The 20266-nt window shown below is 37.9% G+C and overlaps 3 protein-coding genes across 5 annotated transcripts; 1 reads left to right on the top strand and 2 right to left on the bottom strand.

The window, feature by feature from the left end:
* The first annotated feature begins 1481 nt into the window (after window positions 1-1481).
* LOC121798511 lies at window positions 1482-3845 on the top strand. The gene is made up of 2 exons (XM_042197557.1): window positions 1482-1838; window positions 2413-3845. Exons 1-2 carry the CDS (start codon window positions 1743-1745, stop codon window positions 3508-3510), a joined length of 1194 nt encoding a protein of 397 aa, XP_042053491.1. The 5' UTR covers window positions 1482-1742; the 3' UTR covers window positions 3511-3845.
* A 1994-nt stretch (window positions 3846-5839) lies between these two features.
* LOC121799839 (probable E3 ubiquitin-protein ligase XERICO) lies at window positions 5840-6636 on the bottom strand. The gene has a single exon (XM_042199341.1). It carries the CDS (start codon window positions 6437-6439, stop codon window positions 6104-6106), a length of 336 nt encoding a protein of 111 aa, XP_042055275.1. The 5' UTR covers window positions 6440-6636; the 3' UTR covers window positions 5840-6103.
* Window positions 6637-7807: 1171 nt separating this feature from the next.
* On the bottom strand, window positions 7808-12464 carry LOC121798509. 3 transcript variants are annotated; one of them, XM_042197552.1, is made up of 16 exons: window positions 11605-12464; window positions 11443-11506; window positions 11244-11369; window positions 11038-11149; window positions 10831-10959; window positions 10302-10406; window positions 9575-9658; window positions 9385-9500; window positions 9200-9301; window positions 8998-9111; window positions 8825-8881; window positions 8650-8716; window positions 8489-8542; window positions 8299-8373; window positions 8177-8212; window positions 7808-8057 (listed from the first exon to the last, which is right to left on the bottom strand). In XM_042197552.1, the coding sequence occupies exons 3-16, from the start codon at window positions 11291-11293 to the stop codon at window positions 7956-7958; spliced, it is 1203 nt and encodes a 400-aa protein (XP_042053486.1). In that variant the 5' UTR covers window positions 11294-11369; window positions 11443-11506; window positions 11605-12464; the 3' UTR covers window positions 7808-7955. The 3 variants fall into 3 exon arrangements, with proteins under 3 accessions (XP_042053486.1, XP_042053484.1, XP_042053487.1); XM_042197550.1 differs by having other exon boundaries at window positions 11244-11852; window positions 12134-12464; XM_042197553.1 differs by lacking the exon at window positions 11443-11506 and having other exon boundaries at window positions 12134-12464.
* Between the last annotated feature and the right edge of the window lie 7802 nt (window positions 12465-20266).

Below are 20266 nucleotides of genomic sequence, written 5' to 3'. Positions count from 1 at the left end.
CACCGGCGTGGAAACTTTCTCTTTTGAGGAGTTAGGGCTATCTCCAATCAGGGAGACTCCCGATGATGTGGGGACAGCGGCAAGGGGCAGGGGCAAGGGCCGTGGCAGGGGCAAGGGCAAGGGCAAGGGGAAAGCCACGGGCTCTTCCTCGCGAACGGTGGCTGAGGAGGAGGATGATGAGGAGACGGGAAAGCGGACGGTCTGGAGCGTGTGGGAAAACGTCGCGCTTTCGAAGGCTTGGGTTTCAATAGTCGAGGATCCCTATGTGGGTGCTAACCAGCATATTGACAGATTGTGGCATAGCGTCGCTGAAGCCTACCTCACACACAAACCGGCTGGGGCGAAGAGTCGCGTTTCCGAACAATGCCGGAAACAGTGGGAGCAGTTGAGGCCTAAGCTTAGTCGATTTGCCGGCCTCTACCAAAACAATCTCCGCCAGGCAACCAGCGGTATGTCCGAGGAGGATGTGAAGAACCGTGCCCTGGAGCAGTACCCCGACAGATCTTTGAAGTTCAAAGATTTCGACCAGTGGGAGTCCTATCTCGTGGTGAAGGATTCTCAAAAGTTTTGTGGGGGTGTCGAATCGGGCTGGCAGAAGCGGACGAAGATCAACGCTTCCGGTGAATACAGCAGCAGTGCTGGTTCGCACGAGCTCCCAGAAGTCGAGGAAGTGTCCCCGCTACCTCAATCAGACTCCCGCCGGCGTCGTCGCCCGATTGGGCAAAAGGCTGCGCAGCGGAAGGCTAGGGGAAGCAGCAGCGGGTCGTTCGAGGTCCAATCGGAGGCCCCTGCTCCCCCAGAAGAGTACGACCGTCTCGCCCGCGCGCAGATAACGACTAGCTTGGTCCGGACCATGCATAGGTGGCATAGCACGACAGATCCTGTGTACAAAAGGATGTTGAAGGATGTCATCGATGGATGTCGGCGCGATTTGGGCATGCCACCCATTGGAGATGATGGCGCCGAGATTAGCGGCGGGGACGACGGGGGCGGCACGGGCGACGGCGAGGGCGGCACGGGCGACGAGGAGTGAGCCGAGTCAAAAATTTTATTATGTAATTTTTTCTTTTTTATTATGTAATTTTTTTCTTTTTTTTATGTACTTTTTTTTAATGAAGCATTTGCAATTTTCCCGTATTCCGTGTCAAAATTATAATTTCGTTACGTATATTTGTGAATTTGTGATTTTTTTATTGCGGGAAGTCCTAGTGGGAAGGGCGATGGGAAGGGCGGATTGTGAAGGGGATGTCCTAGTGACGTGACAGTGGGATGAGAAGTCCTAGTGACGTGGCAGGAAGTGTTTTTGGGAAGTGCTAGTGGATGTCCGAGTGGGACATCCGCCCACTGGAGATACTCTTAGACACACGCAACAGCCAGGTCAATTGACGCGTATAACATCGACACGAATATTAAAATGACAAGAGTAGCCCTTTGCAGCATTCCAAAACAAAATATTGAATGGGGCTTGTTCGTAAATTGAATTCCCAGCAGACGTGGGGTAGAAGACGATTAAACGGCTTCCTTCTTTCTAATCTTTACAACTCACCCTTTCTATTTTATTGTCTCCAATTCTTCCCTTTTTCTTTGTTTAATTTCCTCCGCCTTCTTCAATTTGGGGAGGATTACTGCGAACTTACTTACGCCCCCTTTCCTCTGCCCCAGATTTCCAATTTATGGGCGTATCTTCGTTTCGGCTGTAATTGGATTCTTCTAGGCATACATTCCCGGATCTAGAGAGGGATATGTGTAGTGTAACCAAGTTTTGTGATAAGATATATACGATGGCGGAAGGGGGATCTCAGTATTGTTCCAAGAAGTCTGATGATATATGTGATGAGGTATATTTGTTCAATCTTCTTCTTCTTTCATCCTACTTTTATTTTATGCCCTGGTTGAGATTTTTAGGTAACTGTATTGCTTTTGTGTGTGTGTTGTTATTGCTGTTCTAGTAAGTCCGTGGCAATTAGAAGCTAAAAATTTGGATTTCAAAAAGGGACAACTTTGAAATCTTCTTCTGAATAATATATGTGTAACAACCCAGTTAAATCAACTTCGTATCCCTATTATAGGTTTTATGGGGTAAGACATCCGTGATACTTCAGATTCTAGACCCTATAAATTTTGTTGTTTTTGTGTTTTTTTCCCATCTGTTTGCCCTATTCTTTTTAGAGTTCCCCCGCCCTTGTTTCGGAGGTATGTTTATATGTTAATGGATTTCTGTATTTTTTGCACTAAATTGGGTGTTTGTATGTTAATGGATTTCTTATATGTCGAATTGGGCTCTTGTGTTTTATTAAAGCCCCCCAAACTGTGGTATTTTTTTCGTGTTCTTTATTTGGTATTAGTTGTAGCCATTGCAAAATGGGTGCTAGTTTTTGATGAGTTAATGTGTCTGGTATTCTCAACGAGCAGGATTCAGGAAAGAGCTCGAACATGACAAGATTAAAATGCTTCCTGCGCGGATTGGACATTAAAGCCTATCTCTTCCTCTTCATGTTGATCCCGACATCTCTGTTTTTCATATATGTGCACGGCCAGAAGATCACATACTTCTTGCGGCCGTTGTGGGAATCTCCGCCTAAGCCCTTCCATGAAATCCCTCACTATTATCACGAGAACGTGTCAATGGAGAATCTGTGTAAGCTTCACGGATGGGGAATCCGTGAGTATCCTAGGCGTGTTTTTGATGCCGTGTTGTTTAGCAATGAGCTTGACATCCTCAAGATAAGATGGAATGAGTTGTACCCTTATGTCTCAGAGTTTGTCCTCCTGGAGTCCAACTCAACCTTCACTGGTCTGCCGAAGCCTTTTGTGTTTGCTGGATTCCGGGATGAGTTTAAGTTTCTTGAGTCACGGCTAACATATGGTCAAGTTCCGGGGAGATTCAAGAAAGGGGAGAATCCGTTTATTGAGGAAGCATATCAGAGACTTGCATTGGATTATCTCCTGAAACAAGCTGGTATTCAGGATGATGACTTGTTAATAATGTCAGACGTTGATGAGATACCAAGTAGGCACACAATTAATCTCTTGAGGTGGTGCGATGGAATACCTCCGATCCTCCATCTTCGTTTGAGGAACTATCTGTATTCCTTTGAGTTTCTTGTTGACGACAATAGCTGGAGAGCTTCTATTCACGTATATGAGTCTGGGAAGACGAGATATGCTCACTATCGACAGTCTGATGCGATATTGGCTGATGCAGGGTGGCACTGTAGCTTCTGCTTCCGACGCATCAAAGAGTTTGTATTCAAGATGAAGGCTTACAGTCACGTGGATCGGGTTAGGTTCTCTCATTTCTTGAACCCCAAGAGGGTGCAGAGAGTGATCTGCAAAGGCGCTGATTTGTTTGATATGCTTCCTGAGGAGTACACATTCAAGGAAATAATCGGGAAAATGGGACCGGTGCCACATTCGTACTCAGCTGTGCATCTTCCTGCTTATCTGTTGGAGAATGCAGACCAGTTTAAGTTCCTCTTACCTGGGAATTGCTTAAGAGAGAGTGGCTGAGGTGGGGAGTCTATATATTTTTGTATGGATTGAAATGGAGGATATTTTTATTGAGCCAAGTGGGAGGTGTCGCTTTTACAGCTTGTTGGGCGTATTTATATCATTCTTTTTACGAGTGTTTGGGGGAATCGGACACAGTTCCTGGTTTCCAATGGTGACTTTTGTATATAGTTAGCCCTCGTTTGCCTTGAACATGAATGCTCCTCTCAAAATTTGCTTCTGCCTGCCTATCTTCTCACTTAGTTTTGGTAGCTTACTAAAATTTTGTTGTAGGATTGATAAGCTAGCTTAATACCATGATCCCAGAGATCAATGTGCAATTAATATTTATGCAATTTTACTTGAGGAGGATATAATTAGTCACAAATTATTGTGTTCGTTGAGGGTTGCTGCCGCAATTGATTAACCATTAATAATAATTGCCCAGATGCCTATATTAAAAAGACGCTAAATATAAAAAAAATATTTCGTAAAGTCAAATATAGTTGTAACATGGTTTGCTGTTTATTCTGGGTTGGTAATGTCAGTCTGGATATTATCCCAAACTTTAATCATTCAATGCTACTTATGCACAGCTCATCACAATCATATCATTGATTGGCGTTTTTAATACCTAACGCAGTATAAAAAACATTTAGAGAGTTGTACATGAAAAAGGAAAGGGGATAAATAAGAGTAACCCCAAATTATGAACACATATTATGAAATTCAAGAAGTTTTCTAACTTTCTTTTTATATTTTCAGAAAGAAATAATGAAATTAATTTCTAGGCAGCCGAGTAATATAACCAATAATATTTAGACAAGTGTGCATTTCAACTTTAACGGGCGACAAAGAATATTTGTGCTAAAAAATGCAATATTTAATTCAAATTTAATTAAAGTAAAATAGGGTGGAGGAAAAGTAGTTTTGTGTTGTGTAATATAAATGCAAAGTTTGGAGTTTGGAGCTACCGAGGTAATATTCCATTTTATTAGCCGTTGCTACTTTGAAAAAGATTTAGAGACTGAAAACTGAAATTAGGTGTCTGCTGTTACTAGCCGTTGTGCTGGTAATGTTTGCCCCACCTCACTCTTCCTAAATATTAATGACTTCAAAAGATCATTAATAGCATTTGTTTAATCATTTTTTTTCCAAAACAAAATCATATCATTTGTGTCATTTTTATGTGGCGCCTTAGATAGAGATGTGATAAGGATATCTACCGTCTTTTGTTTTCATATTTTTTGTATCTGCCTTCCCATTGTATAATAAAATTAGTTATCCAACTAGTACCTGCCTCTGCCCTGCCTTCCACACATAAATCCTAAAGGCTGCTTACTTGATTTAGTATGCGGATTTTTTTTGTTGCAATATTATTATTACTATATGATGTGTGTATGAGGGGAAATTTACACACTCCCACGATCGTATTCATCTGCTCCCTCCCTCCCACGATGTGAGGGTATATTGGGTATTCTCTATTAGATGGTAACTATATAATCAAGTCGCATATAGACGGATTAAAATGTCGTCTACTTTCGTGGTTTAAAATGATTAAGCTATATTCCCTTATAAATCCCGAGTACTACAATTTAAAGATCAAATTGCCGAGATCCAAAATCTAAGTCGTCGAAGGCCCGAATGCAAGGTGCCGTTTGCACGGCCATGGCCTTGTCAAGGCCGACGCGCATGTAGACTTTACATCCCATCATTTGTCATTTATACACGTAATTATTACAAATAATAGTTTAGTTTCTTGTAAACAAAAGCTATCAAATAAATTAATTCATAGTAATACCTCCGTTCATAAGAATGTATATTTTTTATTGGACAAGAATTTTAATGCACGATTGATAATATTTTCATCCACAGGAAAAGAAATGTGTATTTTTAATTGGGCAAGAATTTTAATACATAATTAATAAATTAATAAAAAATGAATCTCACCTAGATTAAAAAAAGAGTTTCAACATTGCATTATTGTGGTACAAGACTAAATAGAAAAAGAGGTGTATACTCACCTATGTATATCACAATTATCATTGCCAAAATGATACAAGACTAAATAGAAAAAGAGGTGTATACTCACCTATATATATATCACAATTATCATTGCCAAAATGATCACTTATATCATAATTATCTACCCAGAACCTAAACCCTATGTTAATTATGTACTCCTTTAATTTGTAAAGGACCTTGCCAAAATGTATAGACCAACCTAGATTCAGAACGTAAATTAAATCTATACTAGTTTAATTCGTAAAGGAGCTTGCCAAAATGTGTTAGACCAGCCTAGATTCCAACAGATACACCATTCCAGTTTACAAGTCGCTGTCCGCAGAAAAGCCATGTATAAACATTTTAGACATATATAGCTTTATGAGTTACATAAATGAAGATTTTCTATTGATGAAATTACATTTGAAATCGTGTAATATTAGTATATAATCTAGATATTGAACACTAAAAAAACAAGACTAGTGGCTGATCAAACCGTCATTGTCTATCTATCTATCTATATCTATAGACTATAGTGCTCCTCTATTTGAGCACTTAAACTTCCTAAATTTAAAATTCTTTGTGAATTGTAGAATTGGATTAGCAAATATTACAAAATGGAGCGGCAAAGCGGGCAAGTAATATGGTGGTTGTCGAACCACTTGTCGAGACAAGCTTTGTGGAAGAAATGCTTGCAAGAAAGCTCACTCACTTCCTCATCCGCCTCAAATCTACACAAACACACACAGCACTCCGCCGCCGGGCCGCCGCCATAGCGTGTTATCGACACCGTCCTCGCCGTCCTCGATCCGTCGTCCTCGACATCACCCACCACTTGGAGCAATGATCTGAGCTTGTTCTTCACCAGAGCCACCGACATCGCCATGTTCATCACTAGCAGCGGCAGCACCCCTTCCGCCGGGCTAGGAAAATTCGACAATCCCATTTTAATATTAGTATTTTGAGTGGAAGTATGAGCTCCAAATTTCAATGGTAGAAGGAGAGTGGTTGAATTTGAATTTGAATTTGAATGGGAATGGGAACGTTCCTATTATTTCTATAAATAGGAAGGTAGGTAATCGTGGAGAAAGCACGTTGCAGCAATGGGTCATAAATAAGGAGGGAGGGAGCGACGGTGACACGTGTAAGGGTGATGAGAAATGGGGGTCGTTTTCGGTAAATGGGAAGGGCCACGCGTCGTCAGCCGAGTTTGAATAGTGGCAGTGGTGGAAGCTTCATGAAACATTCAGTTTTAATTAGCTCCTAACTTTGTTGCTTGCAGATAAGAGGAGATGGACCCTACCTTACATGCTTACGTTTTTCCGACGTCGCGCCGGACGTCTCGGAACGCTGCGGAACTCAGGTGTCCGCAGCGGACGTCCGTATCCGCGTCACCGCTGCGCAATAGCGGACGTCCCGCGCGGAACTCCGGCACGCCACTGTGGATGCTATAAACACGTTTCACTATTATTGCTTTCAATGCTTAATTCCACGCTTTTATCAACATAAACCAATTCATGAAAAATCTCTTGTTTTTATACAACTATCAAATCTTTTATATAGCTTTATTATTTTAAAAATCTAGTAATTGACTAGAAAAGACCATGCAACCACGAACAACTCTCATTCCAGTATTGATACATCATACATAAAATCAAAATTAACTTTTGATTGTTAAAAATGTTAAGAGAGCGCATATACTGGACAAAAATACGTTTTACTGCTTCACATCAAAGTTGACACATCTAAAACTTTTCTCTTGATTTTTATTTAATTGATTTATGTACAACACCCCAATCAGATGACAAGTGGCAAATCTAGCATTTGGAGCTACAAAAATATCTTTTTATATATTTCCTCGTAGTTAAGAAATACAGTAGATACCAATTCATTTATTCTATACTATGATATTTATAGAAGTACTCCAAATCTCCAATTTATTAAAACACATCAAATAAAGTATTATCATGATGCCTCAACACTTCCTACAATCATCTTCTTTCATAATCACCAAATGAATGGCAATCCTAAGAGAAATAATTGAACTTGCAAATAAAAAAAATGATAATTTGTCCTGTTTCATTTCATACAGCACTTGGATAAGTCTAATTTTGAGTGGCTCGTTTCTGTATTCTCTTAACAAAATGTGTTTATTGGAGTTGGAAATAAACACACTTTCTCAGTCACACATCCAAACTAGAAAATTGTGAACTCCAAAGATGACAAAAGCAAAGGTAGATTAAAAAGAAAAAATACCTATATCTGAAGCACCTGGTACAAAGAAAGAAGTAAACCATAATCTGTGGACAAAGCGGAAAGAACAGAGGCTGCTTGTGCATGATAGAATAAGCAAAATTGACTAATAAAATTGTTTTATCTACAAATAGACTAATGCAATTAGTAAAAAGATGTAGCAATTAATTGTGGTTTTGTGTCATGGTATTCTTCTCTAGTACTTCTATCTATGTATTCCTTGTAAAGTTAAGGGACTTGAAGTAAGACTTCTCTGCATTCTCCATTCGATTTCTGAACATCTCCCACTCTTTTTGACACCGCTGTCTCACCTACACCAACCACAGCATACAAGTTCAAGATATACCATCAAAGTTGAATAGCCTATTATGATAAATCAAGGAGTTCAAATTTCATTTATATACAAGCCAGGCATGATTAATGTACGTACCCCTTTCCACGGAGCCTTTCCATCTTCTGCTTCGCCCTACCAACAAAAAAATAAGCAAGAGAAAGTCGTGTCAAACGTATAGTTTACCATAATCTCGCAAACTGTCATCACTCTAAATATACCTGGTTTCCTAGTGAAGGAACTGTTTGATGGACGATCCACTGAGCATCTACCACTCCGATTCTCTCATGAGGAGGCTACATTAATAAAAATCTCATCAGCAAAGCAGAGTACAGTAATAATTGATAATCCAGTTTTTATCTTTTGAGAGGTAAGAATGTGAAGTTTTAAAGGAAAGTGGATGATGCTGACCTCAACGCAACGTTGGAGGGCAAAGTCCAGTCCCCATCCATGCACCAAGTCGTTCTGCAAATTTTCGTTTTAGTTTTCTACTTTATTTGCCAAGGAGAAGAAAAAGTAATCTGCGGACTTCTGTGCTTCAAAAAATAACATTAACTTTATGAAAATGAAACCTGAATCATATGCCAAACACAGCGCCATGCTTCTCGAGAAAATACAGGAGCCATGATTTCTACAAAACTGTTCAGTGAGGCAGAGTAAAGATCAAATTATAGAAATTATTAGCTGAAAGACTAGCAATAAGAGAAAATACACATTGGAAGAATGTATATAGAGAGAAGTTCTTACGCTGCACAGGGCGGCAAACGGGGGTCAGAACACCAACCCGGCTTCTCCTCTGTTACCCTGTACATAAGTATAAGAAACGGAACAAGTTATATAAGACATATCACTCAAATACCATTTAATATGTATGCATTGCTAGATGGTATACTGGTTTAAGCACAAATTCATCTCCCTACTTGTGAATGTCTTGACCGCCTCTTCTTTTTGTCATCTGCCAAGTTGTACCCCTGTTGGGTTCCAAACCCGGCTGTGATATTTCTAGACCATACTTCCTCACAAGTTTGATATACCTAGAAATTTCAAAGGCCAAAAAAGGAGTTAGCATAGATAAACCAGTTAAAAATATCCTCCACAAAGATATTAGTTAAATGGACTTACTCTTCCGCATCAAAATGCTCGACCCCCAGGTCTTCATCCCAAATAAATATGTAGTCATACGCGGCAACAATGTCCGGATGCAGAAACCTTTTAGCATACCACCTTTTAAGAAATTCATGAATACAGTTCAGCATGATTTAGAGAAATAGAGCACAAGAGATTTGTAACTGTCTAGTGAAACTTACCATTTTGTTTGTTTTCTGGCACTAACATGAATCGCTCGTCTTGACCACTCAAACTCACCCCATTCACTTGTTCTTCCATCATAATGAAACAAAAGGATTGTAAAGTTCTCCGAGAACTGCAGCAACCATATATATAGTTAGAGACACAAAAGGACTATAATCAGGGACTTTATGGGGAAGAGAGGCTGACCTTTTTAACAGCTGCATCAACGTTTTTTCTTTGATCATAACCCACAGTAAAGGTGACAAGATACTTTGGTTTGCTGGTCAAGTCCTAGTGAACAAGTTAATCAAATATCAAAATTCAAAATGAAAATGTATGTCATGCCTTCTTCGAGTACAGAAAAATCTTTTCCAAATAAAAAATTTAATGACAGAAGATATAATTAGGTGGCAGAAACAACATTCAAGTGCCAAAGATAAAACCCCTCATTGTTTACATGAAGGATTTTAAAACCTTAGATCACTTATCTTATTTATCATATCACATTCCTTTATTAACTACGATTCTGTCCATAATAAAGTTCACTAATTATATTCCATTTTCAAGATTACCAAACAGCCCATATTTTCTTTTTTTCTTCCCGATTAAAACGTGTGTTTTTCTGGAGTTAAAGAATTAATTGTAGCCATTCGATTAACCTTATCACCAGCTAAATATCAGATTGTGTTCATATAAGGCATCAGCCAACAGCCTTAGTTTTTGTGTTTGCTATTTTGGGCACCATTGGTATGGGAATGTTAATATCAAAGTCCACACCTTATTTTTCCCTTTGCAGTCAGACAACCTTTACAAACCTCTCCTAACAATTAGAAACTACGCCGGGCATTCAACAGCCATTCAAATCTGTGGCTGCACTTACAAATAATATAAAGCAGCATGATGCAGTAAACAATGACTTATGGTAAGTGCTTACCTCACTAGGTTTTCCCCAAAGCCTCCGTAGATAAAAATCTGATTCAGATGCAACAATACCCGGAGGCAACATTTCTGCACCTTTTGGATTTGATGGAACCCAAATCTGAATCATAACAAAATTAGAGGGCAGATTAAACATATTTATTCCACAGGAGATAAAATGATACATTTTTTAAGTTTTCAAGTGCCTTACAAAAAGAGTAATGAGGGAAGCTCCAAGCATGCATCATTTTAAGCAAGATTAGTGGTATTCGGATGAACTTTACAAAAGGCTTCTAACAAAAAAGAATGAACTTTCCCCCCGATCTCCCTCCATTCGTGGAAAAACTATCGAAAATCATATAGAATGGAATGACGGCCAATGGTTCATAAGAATAACAGAATATTTTCAACCAGCCTAAAGCCCTAACTGCTGTTCAACTTTTACATTTTCCCATTTCTGTTATGACAAGTCCATAGTATTTAGTACTAGTTGTATTGTACATGTAAGGAAACCAGGTTCATCATGTTAGCAAGAAAATACAAACCTTTGAGACATCCGTTGTGACTTGATTGCTGGAAGAGCTGCTCGTACTTGCAGTATCTTGTGTAGAGTTAGCTGTACTTTTGTCCCCAATTATTACAAAGTCATGAATAAGGGCAGTAGTGATATTTAGCTGAAAAAATCGAAAGGAGCAATTAAGGCATGCAACAAACTTATTCGCATTCAAAGTAAAAGGAAAAAAATCTTGTACCTTTGTTAAAGAGAGTGATGGAAACGACACTCCTATGAAGAAGCCAAACATCATCCCGACAGCGATGGTAACAAGCACCCTCATAATCTCATTTGGCTTTTTAGGCAATGAGCTGAAAGAATGAAAATATGCAATATGTAAATGCCGTCTCAAGTGCAACGCTGGCAGCATTCTGCCTTTGCATTAAGCAATCAAAATACACTTACCTGCGTCCAAAATTCCCCTTTCTGTACCCAGTATCAAATTCCATTTTCATAATTCTAAAAAACTGGTCATTAAGAACAAGCTTGAAGCATCCACTCTTTCAAAGAAATAGCAGAGAGGGGCAGCACCTGATGCATATAGGAAATCCTATTATAACTAACTTCAACAAAACCACAGAAAATATACAGCCAAGAAGACTACCAAATTTGAAGTTTTACAATTCCTCTAGTAGGAATGCCTACATTCAACATCACTCACAATATCCCTGCGAGGATTAAGTACGAAAACCCAAGGGAATAAGTTTATCTCAATAAACATTGTTATATATCAAGACATCACTTATGATCCAAACCACTAAAATACCTTACACCTATAACTCGGAACGGCCCAAGCGTCTACTCCTTCACAGTTTAGGTAAAAGAAAAAAAAATGATGGCGTTTCTAAACAAAGCAGACAGCCATGTGCAATCCTTTGGAAATTGCAAAGACAAAAGGATCACAGCTTTTGATCATAACGGCATTCAATTTCATGGAGCAAGCCACTGATTGAAAAGTTACCAATTTTTGACCAACCACCATTTATTCAACCAATTTTACCATAGCTAAGGCCCCTGTAAAAATCATCTCAAGAATTTGACGTTTAACTCATACAGAAAGAAAGTGAAAATGCAAATGAACCGGGCTTAATTCATTGCAGAATGTTTAAATTCTTCGATAACTTCAAATGACAAAACGATATATAAACAAAAATTAAAAAAATTGAAGAGGATTTTTTGAGCACGATATGCATAAAGAGATGAATCATCAGTTTGATCAACAATATGTGTGTGTGTGTAAAGTCATCAGAGAAGCATTCGACAGAAGCTAAAGAAATTCATGCACGGATACATACCTGAAACCGGAAGGAGGAAACCCAAAAAAACAGTGATGTTGAAGAAAAAATAAAACAATAATCACAAGAAAGAATAGGCGGGGACGGGTGCATTTAACAGAGTGAAGAAACGTGCAAGCTTTAAAACTCTTAATCAGTTAGTAAATGCATGAAAAGTTGAGCATAAATAGCTGAAACTGAAGCACGAAGCGGAACTCCCCTGCTAATAAAAATCGTGATTATGAGCAGAAATGTTGCGACTTGGGAGAGAAAAAAAGGACAAGGAGAGGAAAGGGCTGTATTGGAGAAGAGGGAGAGTAACGCAGAAATCGCTTTACCTTTTTATGTAGCCTATTCACATCACTACAGTATAATTTAATGAGAATCAATATTTCACTGTTTTTTTTAAAAAATATCCCAACCTTTAACATTTTGGTGATTTGGTCACACCAAATTTTTATAAGTGTACTAAAATTGTATCGACCTAATTTTTCTAACTTAGAATTTAGTCCATTCATTTTTGATAGAATGTTAAATTTGGGTTCAAAGTAGTACAGTAGTACTAGTATTTTTTATGATCAAATGCTAATACACTTAATATGTAGAGAACTAATTTTAGACTTTTGTCTTGAAAATAGTATAGAAAAATTAAATGATACTGGATCATTTTGTATATATTCAGTATATTAACTTTTATGATTTTATTAAAACTTCGTGGATTTTCTTGATACGAAGCATGATGGGATTTTCAGTATAGAGTTTAGAGGATTTCTACTTGAATCGTTAGTTATAAATGGGGATTTCATAAAAATGATTTTGGGTATGAGATTACTTTTTGCTTAATAGTTAATTGCTATTACACCAATTTAAAACGAATATATTGCAATTAAACCTAACTTTCACGAGTTAAGCACATTAATTATTTATGTTGGTTTGTAATGGTGGGTTGAAAAATGTATAAATATGTGGTTTGAATGTTGAGTTTTTTTGTTCGAGCTGCTTTTATTAGTTTCAAAATGGAAGTGGTGGCTATTGGAAAACTGACGAAATATTAATGATTGTGTCTAATCTTAATTAGGCTACTTGATTGTTTTGGGTTAATGGGATTTGTCCACTAAAGCAAGTCTTCCTTAATGACGTGTTAAGTTTATTGTATCGTCTCCTCCCACACTTTTTGAAATTCTTAAAATAACTTTACGGTTTCACGTCAACTTATCTTGTAGTAGTACAAAAATTGAGATAATCAGATTAGTTACAACTCAAATTTATTTATGCACATATATCTTCCTCATTATTTACAAATTTTGATTTTGCTACTATTATTTACACTACTACTATAGCTTAAGTGAGTAGATGACCCTTTGATTTGTTATATTTATCTATTTACTACTCCATCTCTCCACCAAAAATAGTCTTAGGCCATGTTTGGTTGTCAGAATTCTATTTGGGAAAGTAATTTGATTCCTTAAATTTTAAAATCGTGTGTTTGTTTTGGTTTTTAATCAAATTGGGAAAATAATCAGAATCCCGAGACAAGAAAAGTTAATACAACTTTCCAAGATTCTGAATCCTAACTTTTCTTAGGTATTCTTTTTCCAAGTCTTAGGATTCTTACATATTTAATGTAATATAAATATAGTTTTATTATTATTAGTATTATTATTATTATTATTAATTACAATGTAGAAAAAATATTTTAAAATTATAAACCATACTTAATTATGGTATAATAAATAACTATGATAAAAATTATCATAATTATACTATATTATTATAATATTTATATATTTGTTATTATCATAATAATAACTAATAATTTATTCATAATTAAAATATAATTATATAATATAAATTATATAATAATAAATAATACAGTTATTATTTTATAAATTAATCAATAAAGTAATAGTGAAATTTCAAATTATAATATTTATTCAATTATAATATCCCTAAATATGTATAATTATGATTCTAATAATCATATTTATTATTATAATCATTTATGATAATAATACTTCATGTAACTATAATTGTAATTATATTATTATATATTATGATGAATAATTCATATTTAAACTAATAAATATAATAATATAATTATTATCATTTGTAATTAATAATTTATTAAAATTTTTATATTATTATTCCTTTTTTTAAATAAAAATAATAATAAGTAGGGGTATAGTTTTAGTTTGTTGTTTAAATCAAATATAAAATTTAAAATCTTGATATTTTCTAAACACAGAAAAGTAAAGTTATTAGGAATCATATTCCAGTGATTCATTTTCCCAGGAATCATTTTCTCAGGAATCATTTTCCTTGCCAAGTTTACTTTCCCGTTAACCAAACATGGCCTTATTGGTTGACGGCAAGAATTTTAATATAAAATTAATAAAATATGAGAGAAATAGAAAAGTAGGTAAAATATGAAAGCAAGAGAAAATATACATAAAGTCGAATAGATAAAGAAAAAATGAATAATAAAATTAAAAGTAACTTTCGTATATAGTGTGAGACAAATTTTGTCGACGAACTGAAATGAAAAAGATGAAACTATTTCTTATGGAAATGAAATATTATATTCACGCAACACCGCATGTGATATTAGAACACCTTTAAAAATATTCAACACAAGAAGATGGTGTTAAATATCATGTCATGTTTACCTATTTTTTATTTTCAGATAAATATATTCCACAAAAGAATAATAAATGCACATGGTAACTTAATCATGATACAGCTCAGACTTGTATTGCTGTATTGAAGTAAATGTTTGCTCTTAGAGCATCTCCAATGCTGGCGGACGTCAAATAGCCGTCAAATAGCCTTCACACTGCCACATCATCAGCACTACAATTCTCCTGCCACATCAGCTTGCCACATCAACTGGACATCAAATAGCCATCAAATAGCCTTCACACTACCTATCCACATCACTAATAACAATTATATAATTTAATTTACAATTGTATCAACATACATAATTTAATTTACGAGACAAATACGGAAAATTCGAATAATAATATTAAAATTTAAAAAGTACATTACTTTTAAAAAAAAGTACAACAATTTAAAAAAATTACAAAAAGTAAAAAGTACATTAATTTAAAAAAGTAAAACAAAATCACTCATCGCCGCCGTCCTCGTCTCCGTCGTCGCCCAACGCTTCTTCACTGCCGTCGCCGCCGCCTCCGTCGCCACCTACGCCGCGGCTATTCCCGCCGGTGTCCCTCCTCATCGCCTCCAGTTCTTCACGCTGGCTCTGGAGCAATACGCGAAGAAAATCCTTCACCTCGGGGTCCACCGCCGCTTGGAAGTCGGCTAAGGTCTTCACCATTTGAGCGCGCGTTTGTTGGCGCGCGAAGAATTTGAGCTCCTCGGTAGACCTGCCGAGGGGGGATGCCGAATGGACATCCTGGGAACTCGGTGTGCCCCCCTCGCAACCTGCTGCGCCCGCCTTTGCCCAACCGGGCGAGGTCGGCGACCGAACGACCGAGGAGTCGGGACCTCCTGGGCCGTCTCGGGGAGGTCTGACGAACCACCGCTGCTGCCGCTATAATCTCCGGTATAGTTCAGTCTCTGCCTCTTCGGCCAGCCAGCGTCGACGCCTGCCCGGAATTTCTCCGACTCGTTGAGCACAACGTAGCAGTTCCAGTAGGTGAACTCATAGTACTTCTTATCCGGATCGGGGTAGGCTCTTTCCGCAATCCTCCTGCAGTCTTCCTCTGTTTGGCCACTGGTCTGCATGCGGAGGGCGTTGGCGTACAAACCCGAAAATCGAGAGACGCCAGCCCTGATTCGGTCCCAGCACTTCCGGACCTCCTCCCCGGTGCACGGTCTCCCTTCAGGGCAAAATGCCCTGTAGGCTGCAGCTATCTTCGCCCACAAGTTGACGATCCTCTGGTTGTTTGAAACGAGAGGATCGTCGCAAACACTCACCCACGCCTTGGCAACCGCAACGTTCTCCGCGTCCGTCCACTTCCTCCGGCCCCGGATTTCGGCGCGGGGCTGCGACGACTCGCCGACCTTCTTCGCCTTGCCCTTCTTCTTACCCCGCCCTACTCCCTGGCTTTGAATGAGAGTTTCAGAAACGTCGTTAATATCAAAACCCAAGTCCGCTAAGGAGAAGGTCTCCGAATACTGTGCATCCGTTGGGGTCGATGTGTGCGAAGAACCGGTGGAAAAATCAAAAGTCGGCCGATAGGCGTTGTCCCCCCCGTGCGTCGCCTGCGACTGTGGAATCATATGTTGCGCCGGTGGCATCATCTGCTGCGCCGGTGGCTGCATGCCGGGTGCCCACCCCGGCATCATCTGCATAGGGGGCTGCATGCCGGGTGCCCACCCCGGAATCATCTGCTGCCACGGGTACACGTTGTAGTACCCGCTCATTGGAGGCCAACCACCTCCCCCAGGAGCCGGGGAAGTATGGGACCCTGCCCCGGGAGTCGGGGGCGTCTGAGACCCTACACCGGGAGCCGGGGGAGTCTGAGACCATCCCCCGGGATTAACTGGAGTACCTTCGTAGTTGTTCTCCATTGCTCGTTATTGATCTTGTACAGAAAGTAAGGTAGAGAGAGAGTACTCGTTAAAACAAGTGGTGCGAATGAAAATGAGGTTCAACGCGCGTATATATTGTGTTTTGCGAAAAAAAAAAAAAATATTTAAATCCGACGCCGGTTTGGCGCCGATCCGGGAGCCACAATGGCGCCCGTGAGGATCGGCGTGGGAACCGGCGTCAGCGCGGGAATCGGCATGGCGACGCCGATTTTGACGCCGATTTCGCCCACGCCGGTTCCAATGGTTCGGCGTCAAACCGGCGTGGGCGAAAAATCGGCGCTCCGGTGGTGACGCCGACCATTGGAGATGCTCTTAAGGGTGGTTTTTTTTTTCCTAGACCACAGATAACATTTCTCGAGTGTACTGGACCTTTTTTTATTCCGCCCTTGGGAGAGACGCATGACCCTCATGCGTCTCCTTTTAAAGAAACGTATGACGGAGATGCGTCTTTTATAGAGACGCATGAGGGACATGCGTCGTTAAATTTTTATTTTTTTTCTTTATTTTTTTTGAGAGACGCATAAGCATCATGCGTCACAAGCAAAGACGCATAAGCGTCATGCGTCTTTCATTTTTTATTTATTTTTTTTATTTTATTTATTTTTAATAGTAAAATAAAATAAAAATAAAAATAAAAATGAAAGACGCATGACGCATGACGCTTATGCGTCTTTGCCTGTGACGCATGACGCTTATGCGTCTTTAAAAAAAATAAAGAAAAAAAATAAAAATTTAACGACGCATGTCCCTCATGCGTCTCTATAAAAGACGCATCTCCGTCATGCGTTTCATTAAAAGGAGACGCATGAGGGTCATGCGCCTCTCCCAAAGGCGGAATAAAAAAAAAGTCCAGTACAAACCCGGAATCTAAGTTCTATTCTAGAACAAAAAAAGAAAAAACCCTTGCTCTTAACGATTTTTCACGTAATAAAAAAATTGATTATACAGTATGTAGCCATATTCTTGTCCATGTCAATGAAAATATCGAACATAATATTTCAATATCATTATTCTGTACTAAGCCAACGTTGATACTTTAAATACCCTCTCGATCTTTAGTGAGTTTTGATTCAAAGAGTCTTGTATATTTGTATGTTTATTGTACCTTTGTATGTTTTTAACTGACCGAAAAGAAGGATGTCAATATAACTCTAAAACTCATATATCGGTTCAAACAACCTGATAAAATTACAGGGTTAGAGTTGTAAGTCACAATCCGAATCTAAAATCAGGCTATTCGAGCTAGCACATTCGAACTGTTGGGTTAATCGGGCTAGCCCGGCCGGGTCACGGGTCGACCCATCGGGTTGTACATTATAAAGCCCAGCACACTATACTAACGCAACACTATGTACACAAAACGCATGAAATCAATTCTTACTTTACTATTTTAATATCTTGCTTCACATTATTTATATTTTTAAATACTAAAAATATTATAAAATCTAATTAGGAAAATATTGAATGTCCTTATCATTTATAAAATGAAATTATCTAAAAATTATTTTAAGTTGATTGATAAATATATGCATGATTAAATATTGATGAAACTATTAATTATAGTAGAATATAAAATAATGTAAGTCCTGATTATACGAATTAGATAAATATTGATGAAATTGCCACATGCTATATTATAAAATCATTGTATTTCATCATATTAATATCATAAAATGGTAGAAGTATTTTAATTATTTAATTTTAATTTTCAGAGATACCCTAGTATTATTATTTCACGTTTCTTGGGACGTGCGTGCAGTGGCGGATCCAGGATTAAAAAACGGAGGGGGCGGAATAAAATAATAAAATAATAAAATATTAAATATAATACTTCAATATGTTTTTTAGCAAAATGAAAGTCTATTACAATTCAAGTAGCTCTAGCATCTGTTAACCGAGACAACTGATTTATACGGGTATCCATATCTTGAAAACGTTTCAAGATTCTTTCATTAGAAACACTAGCAAAGATGGATCTTTCATCGTATACTACCAAACTGTCATTCAACCACTCATCTCCCATCCTATTCCGCAAGTCAGTCTTGACAAATTTCATTGCTGAAAATACTCTTTCAACAGATGCAGTCGCTACAACTAAGATCAATACCAACTCAATCAGACGATAAACCAACGGAAAAACTTTATCTTTCTTGGTTTCAACAATCTTCTGAGATAGGCTAGCCAAATCTTCAATACCATTCAATCGTGCATCTCTTCACACAACATCAACAAAAGTTTCAAGTTGTTTAAACAATTTAGTATGTTAAGTCGATGTGAAGTCCTTTGGGTAAAGAGTAGCAAGATGAACAAGCTTATGAACATTAAAAGCAGCGAAATCATTTTTTGGATCGAGGCATGCCATACAACTTAGCAAGTCTGTGGATGCCTCAGAGAAACGATTTTCCATCTCTTGTGTAAGTAAGTCGACGACCTAATTGACACACAAGAAAGATTAAATATCAAGATGATTCTAATTTAGTAAATGAATAAGATATTAAATTTCAAATTACCTGACAAAATATTTCAACGCGATAATGATGGTAGTTCTTGATGTTTGAACCATTCCTCTTACTAATCCGCTTTAGAGCATCATCATCCATGTTTGTTATTGAAATGTCATTTGCTCACAAAAATCATTCACTTCTTGCAAGAAAGTATCACATCCAAATTCTCGAAATGATCTCAAGCTTTCTTTCACATTCTCTATCAAGAAAATCGCATTTAATGATTATTTTTTTCGGTCAACGGGGCGACGTCGGAGACAACGGAGGGGGCGGATATGGAAAATATACATTCGAGATAAGGGAAAATTAGTCGCACGATGGGGGCGACCGCCCCCACCTGCCCCCTGGATCCGCCACTGCGTACGTGTTATCATGTACGTGACGAGCGCTAGGGGGAGGGAAGTGGTGTGCATAAGTACTGATATGTTATTGTGTTGATACTTGATATGTCTATGTGCATGATAGCGATATGTTGCATTTTCGGCGTTTATATATTCTTTACATTAATATGTTAGTGACTCAGTAATTTTGGGACAGAATTTTTTTTTATAATTCCGTCCCTCTGTAGCTGAGTTGTATTCTCTTTTGGGTTGTCCCACTGTAGTTGAGTCGTTTCCTTTTTTGGAAAAAAACAACTTTTCTTTTCTCTTACTTTACTCGCTCTTACTTTATTCTATCTTCATCTCTCTACCTTTTTCCTTTTCTACTTTATTATCCATTTACTTAACTCCCTCTACACAACTTTTTTTAAATCTCATGCCGAAAAGAAACGTCTCTACTACAGAGGGACGGAGGGTTGTTATTTACCATATAAATATAAGTCTAACTGGGAAACTACCATATAAATATAGGTCTAACTGGTAAACTAATAAAGGTCATACAACTGATATTGCAATGTATTGATACATGCATTTTACCAAGCATTATTTGTCAAGATCTCTTTTATTTATTTCTCATATGAGGGATCAATCTAACAATATACATATCTTTTACATGAAAGATATATCTACGAAATTATAAAGTCTATAACAAATAGAACAAAAGGTAGATAGATATAAATGAAATTAATAGATCTAAAGTTTACACAACGTAA

This window comes from Salvia splendens, chromosome 4, assembly GCF_004379255.2.
Source record: "Salvia splendens isolate huo1 chromosome 4, SspV2, whole genome shotgun sequence".
Taxonomy (NCBI): domain Eukaryota; kingdom Viridiplantae; phylum Streptophyta; class Magnoliopsida; order Lamiales; family Lamiaceae; genus Salvia; species Salvia splendens.
This window is presented reverse-complemented; position numbering and strand designations above follow the sequence as displayed.

What these genes read in the sequence shown, in the direction of transcription:
- LOC121798511 (XM_042197557.1), top strand. Translation starts at nt 1,743, where the DNA reads ATGTGTAGTGTAACCAAGTTTTGTGATAAGATATATACGATGGCGGAA. An exon ending in CTGATGATATATGTGATGAG is followed by an intron (nt 1,839 to 2,412) that starts GTATATTTGTTC and finishes CTCAACGAGCAG; the next exon opens with GATTCAGGAAAGAGCTCGAA.
- LOC121799839 (XM_042199341.1), bottom strand. Translation starts at nt 6,439, where the DNA reads ATGGGATTGTCGAATTTTCCTAGCCCGGCGGAAGGGGTGCTGCCGCTG.
- LOC121798509 (XM_042197552.1), bottom strand. Translation starts at nt 11,293, where the DNA reads ATGAAAATGGAATTTGATACTGGGTACAGAAAGGGGAATTTTGGACGC. An exon ending in AAGGGGAATTTTGGACGCAG is followed by an intron (nt 11,150 to 11,243) that starts GTAAGTGTATTT and finishes TCATTCTTTCAG; the next exon opens with CTCATTGCCTAAAAAGCCAA. An exon ending in CATCACTCTCTTTAACAAAG is followed by an intron (nt 10,960 to 11,037) that starts GTACAAGATTTT and finishes CGATTTTTTCAG; the next exon opens with CTAAATATCACTACTGCCCT.